At 41.4% G+C, this 20382-nt stretch overlaps 1 protein-coding gene across 2 annotated transcripts in view; it reads left to right on the top strand.

The window, feature by feature from the left end:
* Positions 1 to 674: 674 nt before the first annotated feature.
* Positions 675 to 20382, top strand: part of NR3C1 (nuclear receptor subfamily 3 group C member 1) — a 158816-nt gene continuing 139108 nt past the window's right edge. The window contains exons 1-2 of one of the 2 annotated variants that reach the window (XM_074960516.1): positions 675 to 1205; positions 3669 to 4839. In XM_074960516.1, the coding sequence (XP_074816617.1) occupies positions 3683 to 4839 (1157 nt within the window). In that variant the 5' untranslated portion in view covers positions 675 to 1205; positions 3669 to 3682. Of the gene's footprint in view, positions 1206 to 2372; positions 2389 to 3668; positions 4840 to 20382 lie in introns of those variants that run through there. The other variant, XM_074960517.1, reaches the window with a different exon arrangement.

The following is a 20382-nucleotide window of genomic DNA, read 5'->3' as shown; positions in this document are numbered from 1 at the left end:
CGCGCACCGCTCTATAGCTACCCTGGTGACAGGCATGCTGGAAACACAGTAACTGACAGAGAGATAAAACCTTCCCCAGTGTAACAGGGAGAGAAAGAAGTGATCATCAGGCAGCCTTCCCCGGTGCAAAAAAAAAAAAAAGGTGTGTGTGTGTATATAAGCCGCTTGCAACCTTCTTCCCCACCCCACGCAAAAAGACGGAGTCTCTGCCACCTCCCCTAGGAGCGGGGGTCTCCAGCCACCTCTCGGGCGGGCGAGTGTCGCCACGCCGCAGACCCAGGAGCAGCAGCCCCGGGCTCCCTCCTTAGCTCAGGAAACGATCAAGTGGAAAGGGGAAGAAACGGGGCCGCCGGTGGCTTCCCCCCGTGACCAACCAGGGGCTGCCCAACCCAACCCAGCCCGAGCCCTGCGCCAGGCCAGCTCCGCCTCGCCTCAGCCCCCCCATCAGCAGCCTTGTCCGCCCCCCAGCCAGGCCAGCCCCCGCCCAGCCAGCGCTGAGGACTCGGAGGCCCCGTCCCAACAGCGGGAGGGGGCAGGGACGGAAGGGGAGCGAGGAGAAGGAAGCCGCGGGAAGGAACTTGGGGAAAAGCAGCTCGCAGGGGGAGTTTGTAGCGGCGGGGCGGGGGTAGGAGCCGAGAAGGGGAGCGAGGGAGGGCGGCTGGGGCACAGTTGGCAGCCGGCTCAGCCAACAGGTTGCACCGTTCCCCCGTGTCCTTCCCCGGCTCTGCCCCGCGGGGACGAGCGAGCGCTGACTGCCCCTCTCCGCCGAGCGAGCGCAGCGCTGCCTCCCTGCCCGAGTGCGCTCCCGCCGCCGCACGTCTGGGAGGAGGCGGCCGCCGCCGTCCTCCATTTTGTGGCGGGGCCGAGCGCGGCTGGAGTCGCGGGCCGCCTGGGGCAAGGAGGGACGGTCCGTCCGGGCGTGAGGCGCAGACGGGAGCGGGCGAAGACTGCGGAGCGCCGCCAGCGCCGGCTGAGGAAGGCGGGAGGAGTGTCTGGGCAGACTCGGGCGCGGGGCTGCTCGGGCCGGGTGGGATTTCGGGCTCTCCCCTCGCAGGGGCGGCTGTTTCTCCGCCGCCGCTCGCCCCTCACCGCTCCTCCTTCGGCGCGCCGACTTGTTTATTCCTCCCCGACCGCCGCCGCGGCGGGAGCCATGGACTTGGGTGGCTAGAGGAGCCAGCGCCCCCCCCCTCCTCCTCCCGGACAAGGTAAGGGGAGTTTGACCGGGGGAGGGGGGCTCCGAGCCCCGAAGGGGAGCTGCGGGGGAGGAGTGCCTCCCGTTTTGGTGACCCCCTCAAACTTTTTGGGAACTGTGGGGAGTCGCGTCCTCGGGCAGAAGGGGGGGGGTAGCTCCGCCAAGCGCGGCCCCCTCCCCAGAGCCTGTCAGAGCGTGGGGCGGGGCTGGGACGGGGAACCGCGTCCCTTTCCTTTGGGCCGCTTTACTGTAAATCGTTATCTTTCAATCTGGAGGTGGGACAAGTGGGGTGACTCGGCCGTGCCAAGCCCGTGCCCGATCCAGCCCCTTTAAGAGGCCGACTTAAATGCTTCTTGAACACAGCAGATGGTTTTGTATTTGTGCGAGTTATTTCCTCCCGGAGGATTGGGGACGGGCGGGGGGTGAATCCCCTCTGCTCTGTTTGGTTTTATTGATATATTTGTATTGCTCGATGTTCTTGTGATCGATGAAGAATTCCCTTCCAACCAACAAACGTGGCTGATGGCTTGATCTTTTTCTGGGGTTGGGCGGCAAAGAAAGGGAAGAGCCGAGAGGGGCTGGAAAGCGCCCGAGTTGGCGACTTTTGTAGCAGGCGCTGGTGGTGTTTGGCAGAAGTGGGCGTGCCAGGAGAAAGCCCAACAGGTCTCCTCCACACCTTTCTCCTCTGAAAGCTGCTCTTCGTAAAGGGGGATTTATTTCAGTCCAACGAGCATAAATATTAGCGGATTCCCCCCCCCCCCCGCAATCGCTCTTCCTCCCAGTTAAGTCGAATCGTGCAGCTAGGTTTTTTTGGCATGCTGGTTATTTTGGCCGTGTATTGCGTTATGACATTGGGTTTTTGCAAACCTGTGAAATGCAGTAACTCCAGTTCTCTACTGCTCCCCCCAGCCCACCTCTTCTGCTCCCACCACCACCAGAACCTGCTTTTTCCCCGATTTATGTTGTGGCGTTTACTTTAAATGGCCGAATAATATTTCAGTGTCGCTTTCAACTTTGAAAGAGAGGATGTTACTGAAGGACTCGTTTCAATTTTGCACTCGCTGATTTGGTTTCGAGTTCGGCGGCAGCTGTCAGGAAAGCGGCGTGGAAATACAATAGGCAGCACTTGTGTGTATGTGTGTGTGTGTGTGTACGTACGTGTGTACGTACATGTTCTCACCTAAACACCCTGCAAGGTGAGGGGAAGCTAGAAGATTCTTCTATGCACTGTTAATCGTATTTTAATGCTTTATGTTAACGTTATTTGGGGCATAAGAAAGCTCATGCTTTTAAACTTCTGGGGCGGGAGGGTTCATCCATACAATTACATTTTAATCCGTGTAGCCTTAGCTTGACATTTGAAAATATTTTTGCACATAAGAGCACCTATTGATTGTTGTTTGCAGTCTGAACTTTTTGTGTACAGAAAGCATGAACTTCTTCATACAGCCATAGCAGGGTGTCTTATTTTCCTGATCAGCGTGGGCCCCAAAGTGAAGAGGGTTTAAAATTAAGATGGATGTAAATTTATTATGGACACTTTAAGAGACCATACTGCACTAATTATTTCAACACCTTAAGTGAACAGCAATGAAACTGATCATAAGCACAAATTTTAAGGAAGGAAGTATGCATGGTTGAAATTTACAGAGTAGTGTTGGATGTAATCAAAATAAGACTTTATTTTTCCTTTAGATGTTTATTGGAAGATCAGGAAATGAGGGTTTTTTTTTTTTTTTAAAAGCTTCCATTTTGTGTTCAGATTTCAGGATGTATAAGTTACATTTGAGAACTCTTTGGGAGCAGTGATCATCTGATCAGAAGTTAGCAAACTTTCCATCCTTTATGTATATACATGCATAATTTCTGGTGGAAAGGTTACAGTAGTAGATCAGAGAGCGGTAGTGATACAATTGGGTTGTGTGTCTAGTCAGGCAGTGGGGAATTTGTGAGGAAGCAGGTGGAGAATTCTAACATTGATTTACCCATGCCAGCAGATGCATCTGAACTCTCCAGAAAAAGGGGAGATTGATTTGGAAAGGGAGGTTGTAATAATATATTGTCTTCTAAAAAAGAAAAGTGCATTGCAAGCCTAATTAAGGTTTTAAAAAAACACACATAAGCAATTGTAACTTAGTTAATTAAAGACATTATTAATCTGATATTCCTTCAATTGGACAGATTAATAGCTGAGATAGGTGGAATTGTGAAAAATTAATCTTGATGGAGGGCGGGGGGAAAAGTCAGTTTGCCTGCTATTACTACAGAACCAGAGTTCAGAAAAGCTTTTAAATATAGTCAATGTTGTAATTACCAGCAGTCAAATTTGTTCAGTGACAGCAAGAAGTGTTAGGCTTGTGTAAAATCAATCTGCTGTGGCTAAACTAGGTTCACCATGCTGCTAATCTGCGTTTCTTGTGTAGTGAAAACATTTACTACTGTGCTAACTGCACAAATATCTTTCTTCTTTTAATAGCCAGTGTTAAAATAATGGACCCCAAAGAATCACTAAGCACCTCGGATGGGGAGGAAGCAGGGAAAAATGTGCACTTCAGTGACAAAGGAAGGACTGTGATGGACTTTCGTCCAACCTTCAGGGGTGGAGCTACTGTCAGGGCTCCTGCATCTACATCTCCCCTGCCTGCGTCTTCTCAGTCGGATTCTAAACAGCAGTCTGTTTTGGGTGACTTCTCAAAAGGACTAGTAAGCAATGCGCCTCAGCCGGATCTTTCAAAGGCAGTGTTGCTCTCAATGGGACTCTATATGGGGGAGACAGAGTCAAAAGTGATGGGAAACGAACTTGGATTTCCACAGCAGGGCCAAATTGGCATCTCTTCTGGGGAGACAGACTTCAGGCTCTTGGAAGAAAGCATTGCAAGCTTGAACAAGTCCTCAAGCCTGGCAGAGGGCTCAAAGGGGACAGTATCTGTTGGGGTGCCCCTTGAGCAGGATTTCCCAATTATGGCTAACAGCAGTCTCCCTTTAGGCCAGGCTGGCACTAATGGTGGCAACTTGAAATTGTTTTCTGAAGACCAAAGCACCTTTGATATTCTGCAGGATTTAGAATTGCCACCAGTGTCGCCAGGTAAGGAACCAAATGGGAGCCCATGGAGACTGGACCCATTGCTAGATGAAGGGGATTTGTTGTCTCCTATGACTGCGGATGAGGCATTTCTCCTTGAGGGAAATGCAAGTGAAGATTGCAAGCCTCCCATTTTACCAGACACTAAGCCTAAAATTAATGAGCATGGAGATCTTTCACCCAGCCCCAAAATGCAGATGCCTCAAGTGAAGACAGAAAAGGAAGACTTCATTGAACTCTGCACCCCCGGGGTAATAAAACAAGAGAAAGTGGGCCCAGTTTATTGTCAAGCTAATTTTTCTGGGTCTAACCTAATGGGTAATAAAATGTCTGCCATTTCTGTCCATGGCGTCAGTACTTCTGGAGGACAGTTATATCATTATGACTTGAATACCGCATCTCTCTCTCAACAGCAGGATCAGAAACCAGTTTTTAATGTCATTCCATCTCTTCCTGCTGGTTCAGAAAATTGGAATAGGTGCCAGGGATCTGGGGATGACAATATGACCCCCTTGGGAACCCTGAACTTTTCTGGCAGACCTGTTTTCTCTAATGGCTATTTGAGGTAAGAGTAGTTTTATTTCTAATTTTATTAAAATATTAGAAATATAGCTATTCAGCATTGTAATTTAAATGAGCTGGCTTTTCTTTAAAGTTGGTCATCTTTTCTCTGTCATTTGTAACCTTCAGTTTTCATAGCAGACTTCATTTCACGTACACAGTATAGAAGAAAAGTAATTTTATTTGTTCATCTATGGGTGTAAGAAAATTACTGGTATTCTGTTTATAAAGCACACTATAATAGATTACATAAGGGGAAAATATGACGACTCTATAGAGATCTACTACACAAAATGATTCAGACCAATTTGTAAGCATATGGAAAAGTCATCAGGAATTAGGGGTTTAATAATTATATCCTCTTTTTCTTTCTTTTCAATGTTACTCTGAATGTTCATCACAAAAATAATTTGCTTGCTGGGAAAGTTTGTAGAGTTAGATTTTAAGTTGAACTAGGTTTATCTTGGTGTTCTATTTATTGTACAGTACACAGGACAACAAAATTCCAAGTTTGAAATCCATAGCAGTTGTTTGTTTAATAGCAACTTATAAAAGATAAGGTAGAGGTGGGCAAACTACGGCCTGCGGGCCATGTCCGGCCCGCGGGACCGTCCTGCCCGGACCTTGAGCTCCCGGCTGGGGAGGCGAGCCTCCAGCCCCTCTCCGTAACCACGCCGCCTTGCGGGCAGCGCTGTGGGCGACGGGACTGTGCACTCCTGCAGGGCAGCGCGACAGAGTGTCTGGCTCTGGCCGGGTGGTGTGGCTGCCAGACATGCTGCTCTGGTAAGGGGGCCGGAGCGTCCCGGGGAACAGTCAGGGAGCAGGGGGCGGTTGGATAGGTGTGGGAGTCCTGGGGGGCCTGTCGGGGGCAGTTGGATGGGGCGGAGATTCTGGGAGGGGGCAGTCAGAGGATGGGGAACAGGGAGGGTTGGAAAGGCATGGGAGTCCCAGGGGGTCTGTCAGGGGGCAGTGGTGTGGATAGGGGTTGGGGCAGTCAGGGGACAGGGAGCAGGGGGCGTTGGATAGGGGGTGGAATCCGGGGGGGGTGGGTCGTTGGGGTGGGGGTCCCGGAGGGGGCGGTCAGGGGACAAGGAGCAGGGGGGTTGGATAGGTCGGGAGTTCTTAGGGGGGCAGTTAGGAGGTGGGGAGTGGGAGGGGTCAGATGGGGCATGGGGCCAGGCTGTTTGGGGAGGCACAGCCTTCCCTACCCGGCCCTCCATACAGTTTTGCAACCCCAGTGTGGCCCTCGGGCCAGAAAGTTTGCCCACCTCATAGGTAAAGGTATTTGCAGTAAGATTCAGCTGCATCTGGCAATCCAGGTTTGCAAAATTTAACTGTGGAACTGAATCAGAGGAACATTTTGATTCACAAATAAAAATAACCATTTTGTTAAAATTGATACTAACACTCCAAAAGTTATTTTGGGATGACCATTTAAAAAAAATTATCTGTATTCTTGAATTAAGGTCTGTAAGGGCTGGGAAATAACAAATTCCACTCCTGTATGAGAAACATACGGTAGTGCCAGTTTTTTTCCCAAATTTTTTCAGTGAGCAGCCATCCGTTTCCTCCTTACCCATTCACACCACAGGTGCTTGACCTAACCTTTGTAGGAACACCTATTTTTAAGTGGTATGGCTTCAATAGTTCTTTATTTCTTATATAGTATGTATTCGTAAGAACATTTGTTTGAGGTATCTGTCTCAATGAATTGTCAGCTTTCACTGAGTTTTTGTGTAGTCTGTTTTAGAAATCTACAACTATTGGCTTTATGCATAAACACTTTTTATGAAAGCGGCAAAGAGTCCTGTGGCACCTTATAGACTAACAGATGTACTGGAGCGTGAGCTTTCGTGGGTGAATACTGAAGAAGTGGGTATTCACCCACGAAAGCTTATGCTTCAATATGTCTCCAATACGTCTGTTAGTCTAGAAGGTGCCACAGGACTCTTAGTCTGGATCAGTGAAAGTGGCAAACACGGCTACCCCTCTGATACTTTTTATGAAGAAAACCATATTTCTGATTTTTTTTTTTGAATTTTTTATTTTAATACTGTGTTAGTTTTCTGCTAGTTGCAAGTTAGTGGCTGGAGATCTTACTGGTGTACAAATACAGCTTTCAAAGCTACACCTTTTCCATTCACATTGAAATGAGACATTATAAATTGCTTATCGTAGGTTTTTTTTGGTTTTTCAAGTATGCGTAGTTGATGCTTCAGGAAGTGACCCTTTTACCAACGTTGTTCCTGGGATTCCTTGGCAGTATTGGATTTTTTAAAATCATAAATGTCTTTTTCTTTGTTAGAGTTTTACAGCAATTTGTAGTGTAGGGAACCTGGGAAATTTCAGAGAATTATAGAAATTTCAGAGAACTAGAATTATACCAGAATGGAAATACTGCACTTTGAATATTTAGAGTCCTTGTATTATTCCTTTTGATATGTTAATTAAAAGTATTTGGTGGTGGTAGCCCTTGAGACTTGTAATTTCCTTGCATGTTAAAAATAATCATATGTTGCATTTTATGATGAGCATTATAAAACCAATATGTAATCGAATAAGAAAAACAAAGCTTTCAAATTTGAGATTTTAACTTCAGTAGACAAGTGTAGAAAAATCCCACTGTAAAGATCCACATGGAAATAATAATCTATAAATTAACGCTGTGTAAATTGTCAGACCACCCTTATAAGGTTTTTTTCTGCATCATTAGTGGATTTTTTTTCTTTTTTTCACTTTTATATTACAGGGTGAAGTTAAGGATGACTACAGTTTGGTTGTTAGGAATAGTTCACATTTAAATATGTTAATGAGAAATGCATTAGTTGGATGTATTTATTTCACCGTTTTTATGTATTATATTTTTGTCACTAGGTTAGTTGCTTTAGTGTTCTTTTCTAGTAATTTGTGTGTAGAATGTATCTAGTCCAAATTAACTAAAAGAGCAGCATTTCATATTTGTTGCTGCTGCTATTATGAGGCAGACTTGAGCAATGTGTTTAAAATTTTCCATTGGAAAATACTGTATTTCACTAATCAAACTCCATACAAGGGTCCAGTGGAACCCCTTGAAGGATGGGACCCATAACAGAAGACAGGGTGGATTGAGCTAAAGCAAAGTGATCTTAAATCACTGATTTTAATTGGGTTTTGCATTTGTACTGTCTAGTTATTTGCCTGAAGAGAGATTGATTCTCATTCATTGGAACCATTAAAACATGTTGTTTGCAACTAAATGTAGCCTTCACAATAAATTTGGTGCTTCTTTTTGCCAAGGTCGATTTGATTTAAATCACTAGTCAGGAAGATTGAATTTAATCATGGATTTCTACATAAAAGTGCATTCTTGTTGGTTGTTACCAACCTGAAGAGCCTGCATGTTCAGACACATGTTCCTTTCATCATCTTCAACGCAGCTTCCTCCGGAGAAGGAACACTTCTCATGATGTTGTTTCATTTGGGCAACCAGGCTTTGCATTTCTTTGTTGCACTTTTTGCATTTTGCATGCATGCCTGTCTTACCCACAGGTAGAAGAACTTCATTAAAATATTCCCAATCTGGGTCTCTTTTACGGCCTGCTGCCATTATAGGCTTTTCCTTCTAGTGAGAGAATGGTATGGCAGACCTCAAATCAATGAAGGTTACACTCAGAAAGACCTCAAGACTTCTGGAATATGCTGCTCAAACAGTTTCACTTTTGTTTCTAGTGCCTGTCCGTCCCTTCTCACATTTATCTCCAGACTTCTTGTCCTTGTCCAGATCTATTCCTCCCCAAACGATCTTCTATTCATTGAACTTTTTGAAACTTACCTCTCTCTAAAAGTGCAAAGGGATTGACTCTGTGTGCACAAATTTGCAGAGGGACAATAGGGTTGAGGTCTGTTATTTCTCACCTCTATTTATTATTTATTTATTTATTTATTTATTTTAAAACATTTTTGCTGTTAACGAGCATGTTATATCTGGAGACACAAATCCACAGTTTGAGAAATGCAAAACTAAGCATCTCTGATGATATCTTCTAGACTGAGTCTGGAAGGGTAGATAGAAAGATTAACCCAAGTAATCTATAGAGAAGCCCCTGGAACCCCCCCGCCCCCCAGTAAGATTGGGTCCCTAATCCATGACCTATTGGAACTCATTTACAAAACTTTTTTTAAACATTACACGAATATATTGTCTCATACTATAGAATTAGAATTTATAATCCCTATTCCATGATTAGATATGTTTGAGCTATAATGTATCTTAATTAAAACTCTCTTTAGATAGGTTTTTTCCTCAAAAAGCATTTTATCAAAAAAATCTGATTAAAAAAAATCATTGATTTTTATCCACCCTGCTTTTTGCTAACCAGGAGGATGTACATCTATCACAGAAGCTAATTTGGATGGAAATTCAAATTCAGTCAAAAATGCCCTAAAGTGGCATTTTAATTTTTTTATTAAATAAAACTACCTTAAAAGTGTTCATACATACATAAGAAAAAAAGTTTAACAACATGCATTTAAAACAAACTGGTTTATTAAACAAAGTATGATCTGTAGTTTGTGACCTAAACTGATTTTCTGATCACCGTGTTCTTCAGGATTTTAAAACTAGTAGATTTCATCCTTTCACACCTAGTTTTTATTCATAGTTTGGAAGAGGAAAACCATTTTTCTGCTTTTTCAACTCCCAATTGGTTTCTTAACTTTACATGAACTAGTCATTGAATCGAACTAGCTGATTAAACTGAATATTCTCTCTGGACCTGCAGAAGAGGCTACTGCTGTCGAAAGCTGATTTAGCACTTCAGCAAACTCCAGTTCAGTGGTCTGACTTCCTTTAAAATTTGGCAGCAAACCTACTCCTTAATATTTTTTGTACTTAATTTAAATGATTTGAATAGATGTAGGCCTTAATATAGGTTGTCACTTTCAAATTTAATTTTAAAAAGTTGTTAAATTAACCTGTATTTAATTTAATAAGAAATCAATTTTTTTTAAAATGATAAATTGTTTTAATCCACCCTGCCAGATAAAAAGCTATAGGGTTGTAGCCAGACATTAGCCGTGACCAGTGACATCTTTAGAACAAAACTGATAATCCATCATTGTTCAAATGACAAATGGTTTATTTAAAAGTGCTGACATTCTCACTTCCCACAGAACTTCATTACCTGTCATTAACTCTTTCTTTGCTCATACTTTGAGATGAGGAATTTCCCCCCAAATGAATTTAATTCAGACAGAGAAGGGAAAGGGAACTTTTGAAACCAGTAGCTGGATTTTTGTCCGTAAACCTCAAACATCCAGATGCGGTCTGGGGGGAGGTGAGGATAGAATGCTTTCTTACTCTGATTTTAAATAGACTACTAAAATTGTGAATCCATTCCCAGAAATATGGTCTTTATTGTGTTTTGTTTTGTTTTTCAATTGAAAATGAGACTGTTTCACTGTTTTGTTTTTTAAAATTGTCCTTTAGTCTCTAATGAGTTTTAGGCACAGTGCTGTTAAAATAATAGAAATTCTGTTTCTTAAGTGTTGACATAGGTGTGTAGTCCAAGCTTTTGCTGGTTTAAAAATTGATACTTTATAGACAAGATTTGCCAAAGGTAAAAAAATATAGCGAGGCTGGTCACCTGTCACAGAAATAGTTGCCAAGAAGCTTTTACTCTCGTTATTTCTAGAGAAACTGGTTCCTTTAGGTCAAGGTTGGAATTTTGACTGTACTTACTATGTTGATGGGGTGGAGGAGGAGAATAGCTAAACTTATGTTCCAAAAAAGTGCTTTGTCAGTATTTTAGTCTATGGCTTGGTCTACTTTTAAAACTTATACCAGCATCACTTTGTCAGTCATGGATGTGAAAAGACTACACAACCCTAGTGACATAGCTGTGTGACAAAAAGCTTCAGCTATGCTGACAGAAGAGTGATTCTGTTGGCATAGTTAATGTCATTTGACTACACTGGCAGACAAACACCTTCTGTTGATGTTTGCTGCATGTAGGGGAGGGATCTCAGTGGTTTGAGCATTGGCCTGTTAAACCCAGGGTTGTGAGTTCAATCCTTGAGGGGGCCATTTAGGGATCTGGGGCAAAAATTGGGGATTGGTCCTGCTTTGAGCAGGGGGTTGGACTAGGTGACCTCCTGAGATCCCTTCCAATCCTGATATTCTATGATACACGAAAAGAAAAGGAGTACTTGTGGCACCTTAGAGACTAACCAATTTATTTGAGCATAAGCTTTCGTGAGCTACAGCTCACTTCATCGGATGAAGTCTCTAAGGTGCCACAAGTACTCCTTTTCTTTTTGCGAATACAGACTAACACGGCTGTTACTCTGAAACCTATGATACACTAGAGGGTTATGCTGGCATAGGGTCTTGTGTAGACATATCCTCTTTGTTTTTAGCATAGTTAATCTGTTAAGTATTGATTAAACATATATGGGAAGGAAAGTTAAGCTTCTCTTCTGGTCAAGTGGTATTTAATGATGTTGTTTAATGAAAACACTTAATGCTGACTTGGTCCCTAGGCTTGCAGTCTTGAATTGGTGTAAAGCAATTTTAAAAATATTTCAACCTCTTAGCATACTGTCTTACAGGGGGATCAGTAGTAATCAGGACTTGGAAAAGTCCATTTGCCCATGTAGAGTATAAAGCTTTCGAAGGTGAATGCTGTCAGTTTTCTGCAGAATCTAAACTTTAAATTAAGAAAATTCTAGACCTTATGGTTATGAAAATAGTCTTCCAAATGTGAACTGGGTGTAACTGTTGCAGTACTGTATTCCTAAGCCTGCAGACAGTGTGCTCCTTTGCTTCTGCTGCTCCTCAAAGCTTTCCAAGCTGTAGCACAGCAGCTTTTCAGCTACTGATGTTCAGAAGGCTTGCGGAAGCAGGAAAACTGACAAGAGTCATAAGAACGGCCGTACTGGGGCAGACCAAAGATCCATCTAGTCCAGTATCCTTTCTTCCGACAGTGGCCAGTGCCAGGTGCTTCAGAGGGAATGAATAGAACAGGTAATCATCAAGTCTTCCATCCCCAGTCGCCCATTCCCAGCTTCTGGCAAACAGAAGATAGGGACAGCATTCCTGCCCATTCTGGCTAATATCCATTAGTGAACCTATCCTCCATAAATGTATCTAGTACTTTTTTGAACCCTGTTATAGTCTTGGACTTCACACCATCCCCTGGCAAAGAGTTCCACAGGTTAACTGTGCATTATGTGAAGAAATATTTCCTTTTGTTTGTTTTAAACCTGCTGCCTATTAATTTCATTTGGTGACCCCTAGTTCTTGTGTTCTGAGAAGGAGCAAATAACACTTCCTTATTTACTTTCTCCACACCAGTCATGATTTTATATACTTCTATCATCTCCCCGCTTAGTTGTCTCTTTTCCAAGCTGAAAAGTCCTAGTCTTATTAATCTCTCCTCACTTTCATGCCTCTGCTGCTTATGAAAATTCTGAGCATCAAGAAAGATGAGCTGGAGCTATTAGCTGGACTGGAAGAGTCAGAAATCATGCTGAAGTGGAGGAATCAGTTGAAAAGAAAGAGGAAATGGATATAGGCAATTGAGAAGATACACCTTGATCTCTTACAGAAAAAGGGAGGTGAAATCTGGGGGAAAATGTATTAAACATGGTTGGGGGAATAGTATTCACTAAATATATTTTTCAGTTAACTTCACTGAATAATGCATTTTGTGATGTGTGACTGGTTCAAATATATGCCATAAATACCAGTGAAACTTGTTGCACAACTACTAATAAATACTTCATATAGTTCATCCTGCCCTAGTAAAAAGTTAACTTCCAAAACCATTACATTGGCAATGTTACAATTAAATCCACTACATAACTGTGCTATTCCTCTCAGATACAGACTTGGCTCTGTGGGACATAGTATGGTTAGTGTTTCACCCTGTGTAGTAGGCCTGGAGCTAGAAAGTTGTGTACACTTTTTCAGGCCTTGCTGGTCCTAATGTTGGTAGTGCTTCTGTTGTTATGCCCTGGATCTGCTAATATGTCCAATGCTAGAAGACATTAGGGGATAATGGTTAATGGGAAAGGTAAAAAAGGAGAAAAGAGGCCAAAGACCATAAACGAAGGAGGAAAAACTGGAAATGTATATCTCATTAGGCACAGTTTCTCTGGTCAGTTGCAGTCAAGAGGTGTTGCCTCCAAAAACAAACAAACAAAAACAAAAAAATCCATGTAGATAATTGGCAAGAGGAAGAGTAATTAGGAGAGGGCTGAATCAACTGACTTCAGGTAAGAAAAAAGAAAAGAAATTGACCTGTTCTCATGTTGATCTCTAGCAAGTCTCCTGAAATGAATTTTCTCTACCTCCTCCCTTATACCTATCAACTGCTGTCTGTCTTTTTGGTACCTAGGTTCTGCTGCTAGCTGCCTGACTCTTCAAAGCTAGTTGTTTCAGGAAATTCAGTCTCACAATATGTGAGGGGTTGTTAGAGTAATTAGTGCTAAAGAGAGAACTAAAAACATCTTTAACTGAGTACTTGGTGGCTCACTGGGTTTTCAACATTTTATTTATATAGCCTGCAGTGTATAGAAACCCGAGTACTTACAGTGATGTGCTTGATAGGGGAAAATGTGATCCACCACAGGATCTAAGCACAACTCACCATTTTCTCATAGAAGGCATAGGTGGACTCCACTGTGTCAGAGCTAATTTGTGGTGATATTGATGTTAGCAGCCTCATAGATTCTGCGATGTTTGAATGAAAAATGAAAGTAGGCTGTTGGACAGAATATATGGATTCTAAAAGTGTGGGGGGGGGGGTGATCGGGAGGGGGGAAATTAAACAGTTTAAAGACTTCAATGACATTCCTGCTTGTGAGGTTCCTTTGGCTAATTCTTTATGGATGATAAAGATTATCCTTCCCCACCTCATTTTTTAAACCTAAACCCACTATTGATTTAGCTCCTTCAGTGAATACAGCTAGTCTGTAACATGACTGAGTTTGCAGTGTGTTGGTTGTATGGAGTACATGCTGAAATGTATCCTTTTATACAGAAGTAAACTTGTTGAAAGAATAGATTTATTGCAGCGTGGGAGAATGCATTTAGGACTACAGTGTTTGTCTTGATTATGTGAATTTGGTGGAATAGTACTATATTTACAGTTTTAAAAAATAGTGTGGCATTTTTGGCAAAAAGGGATTGTATCAAGAATGTTTTATAGCACATGACTTAAAATATTATGAAACTCAGGGCATTTACATTAAATGATCAGTTGTGCAAGATTTAATCCATTTTTGTCCCCGTGTGCTTGAAATACCCAGTTGTACTAGGAGGAGAGCTGAGTAGGTTTATATGAAAAGCTGTATAGGCCTGACTAGAGTTGTTATAGTCTACATAATTTTCTAGTACAGTGATCTGTGTTTAAACCTAGTTTTAATTATAGAAAACAATCTGATCATGCTGTGCTCTTTATACTTTAACCGTTTTTAAATAGTAGATTGAACTTTTACTGCTTAGTTTTACTCTTCAGCTGGGGATAACCATAAAACTACAATTTAATCAAATCCTATTGACTTTTTTGGAAAACTGTATAAGTAAATTGTGTGAAGCAGCAGTTACAAGTGTGTGTAAAATTAATGTATTAAAGATTGTTGCCTTTTACACTGCAGTTTAATTATCTGATGGATGAAGACAAGCCTCCGCCTATAATTTTTCATGTGTATTCTTCACATAGCATGTGGATTTCTAAAATCACTGTGATTTATTTTCCTTTACTTAAGAGTAACCAAAAATAAGTTGTCAATTATTTAGTGCTCTTTGCGGCAGAATTAAAAAGATCACATCTAAAATTCTTAAATAATCACTTTTGTTTGAATTACAAAGTCATCTTTTACATTCTCTTACAGAAAAACATCTAGAAGTCCAGGGAAGTTTTTCAAATTTGCCTCACCTGACACCATGCCACTTAATTTAAAAATAAATAAAATGGTATTCAGTATACTGTTTTCTTTTGACTTTCACTCTTACTCAGAAAAGGATTCACCTTTTTTTTTTTTAAGAAAGCATTTTTAAATCACATTAAAACGAGGGCCTAAAACTAGTTTTGGTGGTGTTGGTTAATATTATGCAGTATAAAACCGCACCACTTGTAACAGGCAGAATTTAAGGTGTTATGTTTAGTTCAAACACTGAATGTACTGTTACTTTGTATACAGTAAACATGAATTTGAATGAGTTCAGCCCATAGTGTTCGTATATTTTATGCCTGAGTAATCTGAGGCAGATTCTGCCACTCTTATTCATGTTGACTAGTACCTTATTCTGAGAATAGTCTCAGAAGAAAGATATTACCAAATGTGCATAAGGGTGATGGAATTTGCATTTTGCTAAAGTATTTATTACCCGTTAATATGCCAACCAGCGTTTTATTTTGAAAGTAGGTAGGACTCATATTCTGAAGTATCTTTCGCTGAGTTTTGGAAGCTATAGGCCAGATCCTGGCCGCCAGCATGGTTCCTTTGTGATAGGCCCCTCTGCACAGACTGACTGAGTCTTCCTGGGGAATCCCCAGGTGTCATAAAGCTGGCATACCTGTTTCAGCAGCACCTTCTCCAGGTACTTCTGGCGTAGGGGATATGTTGGTGAGCCTGGTGCAGGGTTTTTGTCTAGACAAAGTTGCACTTTGGTGATCCCTACCAGAGTAGCGCCTTTGGGGCCACTGGAGCCGGGTGCAAGTTAGAGCAGCATTAAAGATGCTGTGACTTATGCTAGGGGCCAAATGATGTGTTGGCAGCCTCAGGAATCAGAAGGGAATTGACGCAACCTGTAGCTTAAGCCCCATAAGTAATCTAAAATGTATCTGTTAATATTTTTGTCTGAGACTTACCTTGAATATGACAGGAGTTACTGTTCCTTTTGATGCTTGTGTATTACTGTTTCTTTAGACTGTACAAAACACTGTGTCCCTGATGTGCAGTGTTTATAACTACAGTTCTTTATTAAGGTTTTAAGCAATGGAGGGTGGAGCACAAGGTAACCTATGGTTCCTCTTCTTCCCTGCCTCCAATGGTAGAAGATTAAAAATATGGAAAAGTAGCCCTTCTTGCTTTTTTGGCTACTATTTTAAATTAATGGTGGCATAGGATAACTCTTAGGGAAGGGAATGTGTGGTCTGTTTTTTTAAACTTAGTGGTTTTGGGGATTAATTTGGAAGGAACCGGTAAATTAAAGCTAATGAACGACATGTAGTCATTGAGAGGAGAATAAACTAGCATCTCTTCTACATAACGAAAAAGAAAACTACAAATTTGATGAAGATTAAAGTAAAAATTATATGGTTCTTGTGCTGTTTGGCTAAGTGCTTCACCTTTTTTCCTTCAGTGCAGTACTACTTTAGTTATATTTGTGTCAAGAAAAACACCACAAGGAATGGCTGGTGATGGTTTAAATATAATTTTGCAAAGAACACATTTTTGGCTAATGTCTTGTGCATATGTTAAATATGAGTCTGTCTTGAAGAAAAATTAAACCACTAGTGACACTATTAATTATTTAGATAGCTCATGTCTGCTAGTAAAAGCAGAAGTCAATTACACCGGGAAGGAAAAGGGCCTGTCCCCTATCTTAGTGAGCATGTCAGTTTAAACATAACTCTGAATCCTGACCCAAGTTTTGAATTCCAAACTTGTTATAAAGATTACTCTTGATTCCAACTTTTCAAATGGTAATAAGACACCTTTTTAAAAACAAATGCTTTTAGTTATTCTTTGTTTGGCTACAGCTAATAAAATACTGTCTGGATAGGATAACTGTTCGTTCATTGGTTAAACTCTTAATTCATAACTGTTAAAAATAATGCTTCCAGTTGCACCCTTAGCAGGAAAAATATAAATGTGTAACAGGAACTTAATCTCCAAGGGTTTTGGATAAGCCTTCTCACTGTTTCTAACTATTTAGCAATTGCTGTGTCTCATAACAAAACATCCCTTGTAAAGGATTAACTTTCAATCTGTTTTATGATCAGAAGCAGAATTTAAAAATGTAAAAGTTCATTTGGTTACCAAGATGTGAAAGCTACTGTTGAAATGGCCACCTGTCCACAAAATGATTTGTCACGTGTTGGTTGGAACTGTGAAGCACATATGGAAAACTCTGATGATCATATATTGAAACTAACACTGTATCAGCCTGTGTTATAGAAAGGAGGTTTTAAAACTTGCAACAACAAAAATAGACCCTGATTATTTTTTCTTTTGTATTAGATATTTGCCTAGAGATGGATATGGATATTGCTGTCTTGCTCTTGTTTTGCCTTGGGAAACCAGATGTTCCACTTAATTATTTTTTTCCTAATGAAATATTTAACATGCATAAATACTGTCTAGAAGTAGATATGATTACTTTAATGTAGCCTGATCTATCCTACAGAATTGGGTTGATGTAAGCTGCCTTATGTCAAGAGTCTAAACTACAGCCTTGCTCCCACCGATGTAAGGCCTCGTCTACACTACGGGGGGAGATCAGTCTAAGTTATGCAGCTTCAGCTACGTGAATAACATAGCTGAAGTCGACGTACTTATATCTACTTACTGCAGGGTCCACTCTATGCTGTGTCGATGGGGGATGCTCTCCCATTGACTCCCCTTGCACTTCTTGTTCAGGTGGAGTACTGGAGTTGACAGTAGAGTGATCCGAGGTCGATTTAGCGGGTCTTCAGTAGACCCACGAAATCGACCGCTGATGCATCGATCACCACGCGTCGATCCTCCGGTAAGTGTAGACAAGCCCTAAGTGCCCTACTACACCAACATAATAACTCCATTTCCATGAGAGGCATAGGGCTTATGTCAGTGTAGTTAGAGCGGCACAGTGTCTGTGTAGACACTGCGTTATTTACATTGGCTGGCTGTTCACTGTCATTCTTACCAATTTCACAGATGGAGCTGTGGTAGATGGACTGTTGTTCTGACCCAGTCCGGCTGTTCTTGTGTAATTATTCCCCCAGCTCCTCAAAAATAAATTACTTAATTCTGTGCTCTTGTAACTTATTTGACCCTAGTCTTTTTTTGTCAAGGTTATAAAATCAGTTTTTAATAGTTTGTGACTTGATGGTCCTTCCTAGGATGTTCATTGTCAGATAAGGCAGATTTCAGCTGTCAACACTCTTTGTACAGTATGGAATATGCCACTCAGTGGCTTTAGTGGCACTGGTGGTGGATCTCTTTATCGTTATGGGCAGAGGATGAGCATCCATGATTACACTATTGGATATATCAGACATCAATCTTCACCCCGGTCTGTCACAGGGTGCTGCAGACTCACCTTCAAGATTTATCAGGAGCGGACATTGTAGCATTGGGTTCATTGTCTCTTGGACAAATTCCAATATGTTTTGGTGGGTAACATCTTCTCTCCACCAAGAACCCATGTGTGGAATCCTTGAGAGCTTAATTTTATCTCAACTCCATTTCAGCATACGTTGTTAGCCTCCCCATGTTTCTCAATGGCACCAATATACCAGCACTTAACTAGAGGTGTCTCTTTCAGCAGATATATCCAGTGTTGTCATTCGTCAGGAGAGCTTGAGATAAATAGCACATGGATGAAAAGTAGTTTTTCAGCTTCCTCCGTTACCCATCACTGAGTTGCAGAGATATTGAACTAACCTTCTGATTATTTAAGTATTGGACTTGTAGCTGGTATGGGGCACACAGAAATGTACTTTAAAATATACACTCAAAATAATCTGCCTATTTGAGGACCCATGAAAACAATGATATTTTAAAGGTGAGCTGTTTTTTAAAGGTATTTAAAAAATGCACTTTGTAGATGGCATTTTAAAAGTGTCATAAATTGGAGGTAAAGCTAAGCATTTGTTAAGACGAAAAATTTGCAAGACGCAGACTGGAGATCAGTATTAGTCAGAATGGACTTAAAGTACATAGATGTAATTTTTATTCTAGAAATTAGCACTCCAATTAATACCTCTTTCAGATGATGATCTTAAATTGATGTAAGGAAGGACAACAAACTAGAATAAAAGGGTTGTGATCATTTTAAAAATTGCCAACTCCCTGGTTTAAATAGGTACCACAGCATCTCTCAAAGGACTAATGCCTTTGAGAAAGTGTCTTCTGCATTGCTGTTAGCTGCACATTTGTGATTTATGGTTAACTGCACTGGTTTTATAATAGATTTCCAGTTATTCCTGAAGTTTAATGCAGTATCATTTATGTACACCCCTAAACACTGTCAAAACTCCAGTTTATAGTTTTAACCTGCATAGTTTTTTTTTTTTAATATCTTGGAGAAAGCAAATGGAAATCGTACACATAAAAATGTTTACAATGATAAATTGAACCTTTACTTGAATTCCAGTTCATAATTCTTCTGTATTCAAAACAAAAAACCTGTTCTCTTTTGAGATTAGTTTTTATGTATTATGAGAATTAATCAAAAATGAATTCTGCATAAATTTGTATTTTTGCTATAACAAAGAATGTAGATATGGCTCAGATTAAAAAATCTTTCTTCTGGGCTTAAACTAATTTTTGAAAGTTTATAAGAATCTGTACCACAGGAAAATCTACTATGCAGGATTAATTGCACTTCCTCTGAAGCACTTAAACTGGTGCCTTTTTGAAGAGGCAGGTGGAGGGCGTAGTAATGATTGCTTGTTTCCATCCTTTAGAGGACTGCACTACTAGGAAATGATTTCAGGTGTGACGACACCAGGAGGCACTGTTCCCTTTCAGGTCCCATGGCCTTTGCTTCTCCTGTTTCCTGTCCATCTCATCAGCTCTAGTGTCCAGAGAGGTAACTTGTATTTATCCACCTTGAGAGCTCCTCTTCATACACTATTGGCGTAGGCTCAGGGCAGGCACTCCTCTCCTGAAGAGTGCTTGGGTTCCCCAGAGGGGGAGGACACTTCCCACTATGCAGGAACACTTCTGGCTGTCTGGGACTAAGAACTATGATGCCCTGATTCAGGCAGTGTGGTTTGTTTGGCTTTTGTTGTTTGTTTGCAGCCACAGTAGGAAGATCCAGGGGTGTGGCTGTTCAGATTCAAGGAAAAATATGCTGTTTTTTGCTCCTGACCATGAGGATATCTTTTTCCATCCACTAGAAAGGCCATGTAGTAAGCATTGCCTTTGACAACAAGTCCTGAGGAAGGTCCAGTCAGTCAAAGGATTGCTGGTCCCCATAGCTCCTGACTGTATCTGAAGGTTTTTTTGTCTTGTATCTCTGTCTTGTATCAGATTTTGACTGTGATGGCAGAGACCTGTTCCTGCTCCTGACTCTCATATCCTCTAGCATCAGGGCTGGTAGCTCTTGGTGTATTGGACTACCTGCAATTTAAAGCTTGGTATGTGAGAGGAAATTCCTGGAGTGCCAGGTCATCAGAATGTTCCTGAGTTCCTGAAAGTATTTTAAATACTGAGAGGATTATTTAAATTGAATTTGGGGAAAGTTGTCTTTCTGGGTACCTTTTTTATTTCTCAAGACGGGCCCTATCCTATTTCTCAAGTACTGAAATTCTTTCATAAAGAGTTTGAGAGAGAAGCAACACTTAGAATC

The sequence above is a fragment of the Natator depressus genome, chromosome 8, assembly GCF_965152275.1.
Source record: "Natator depressus isolate rNatDep1 chromosome 8, rNatDep2.hap1, whole genome shotgun sequence".
Classification (NCBI taxonomy): domain Eukaryota; kingdom Metazoa; phylum Chordata; order Testudines; family Cheloniidae; genus Natator; species Natator depressus.
The sequence above is the reverse complement of the archived record's forward strand: the minus strand, read 5'-3'. Positions and strand labels throughout refer to the sequence as shown.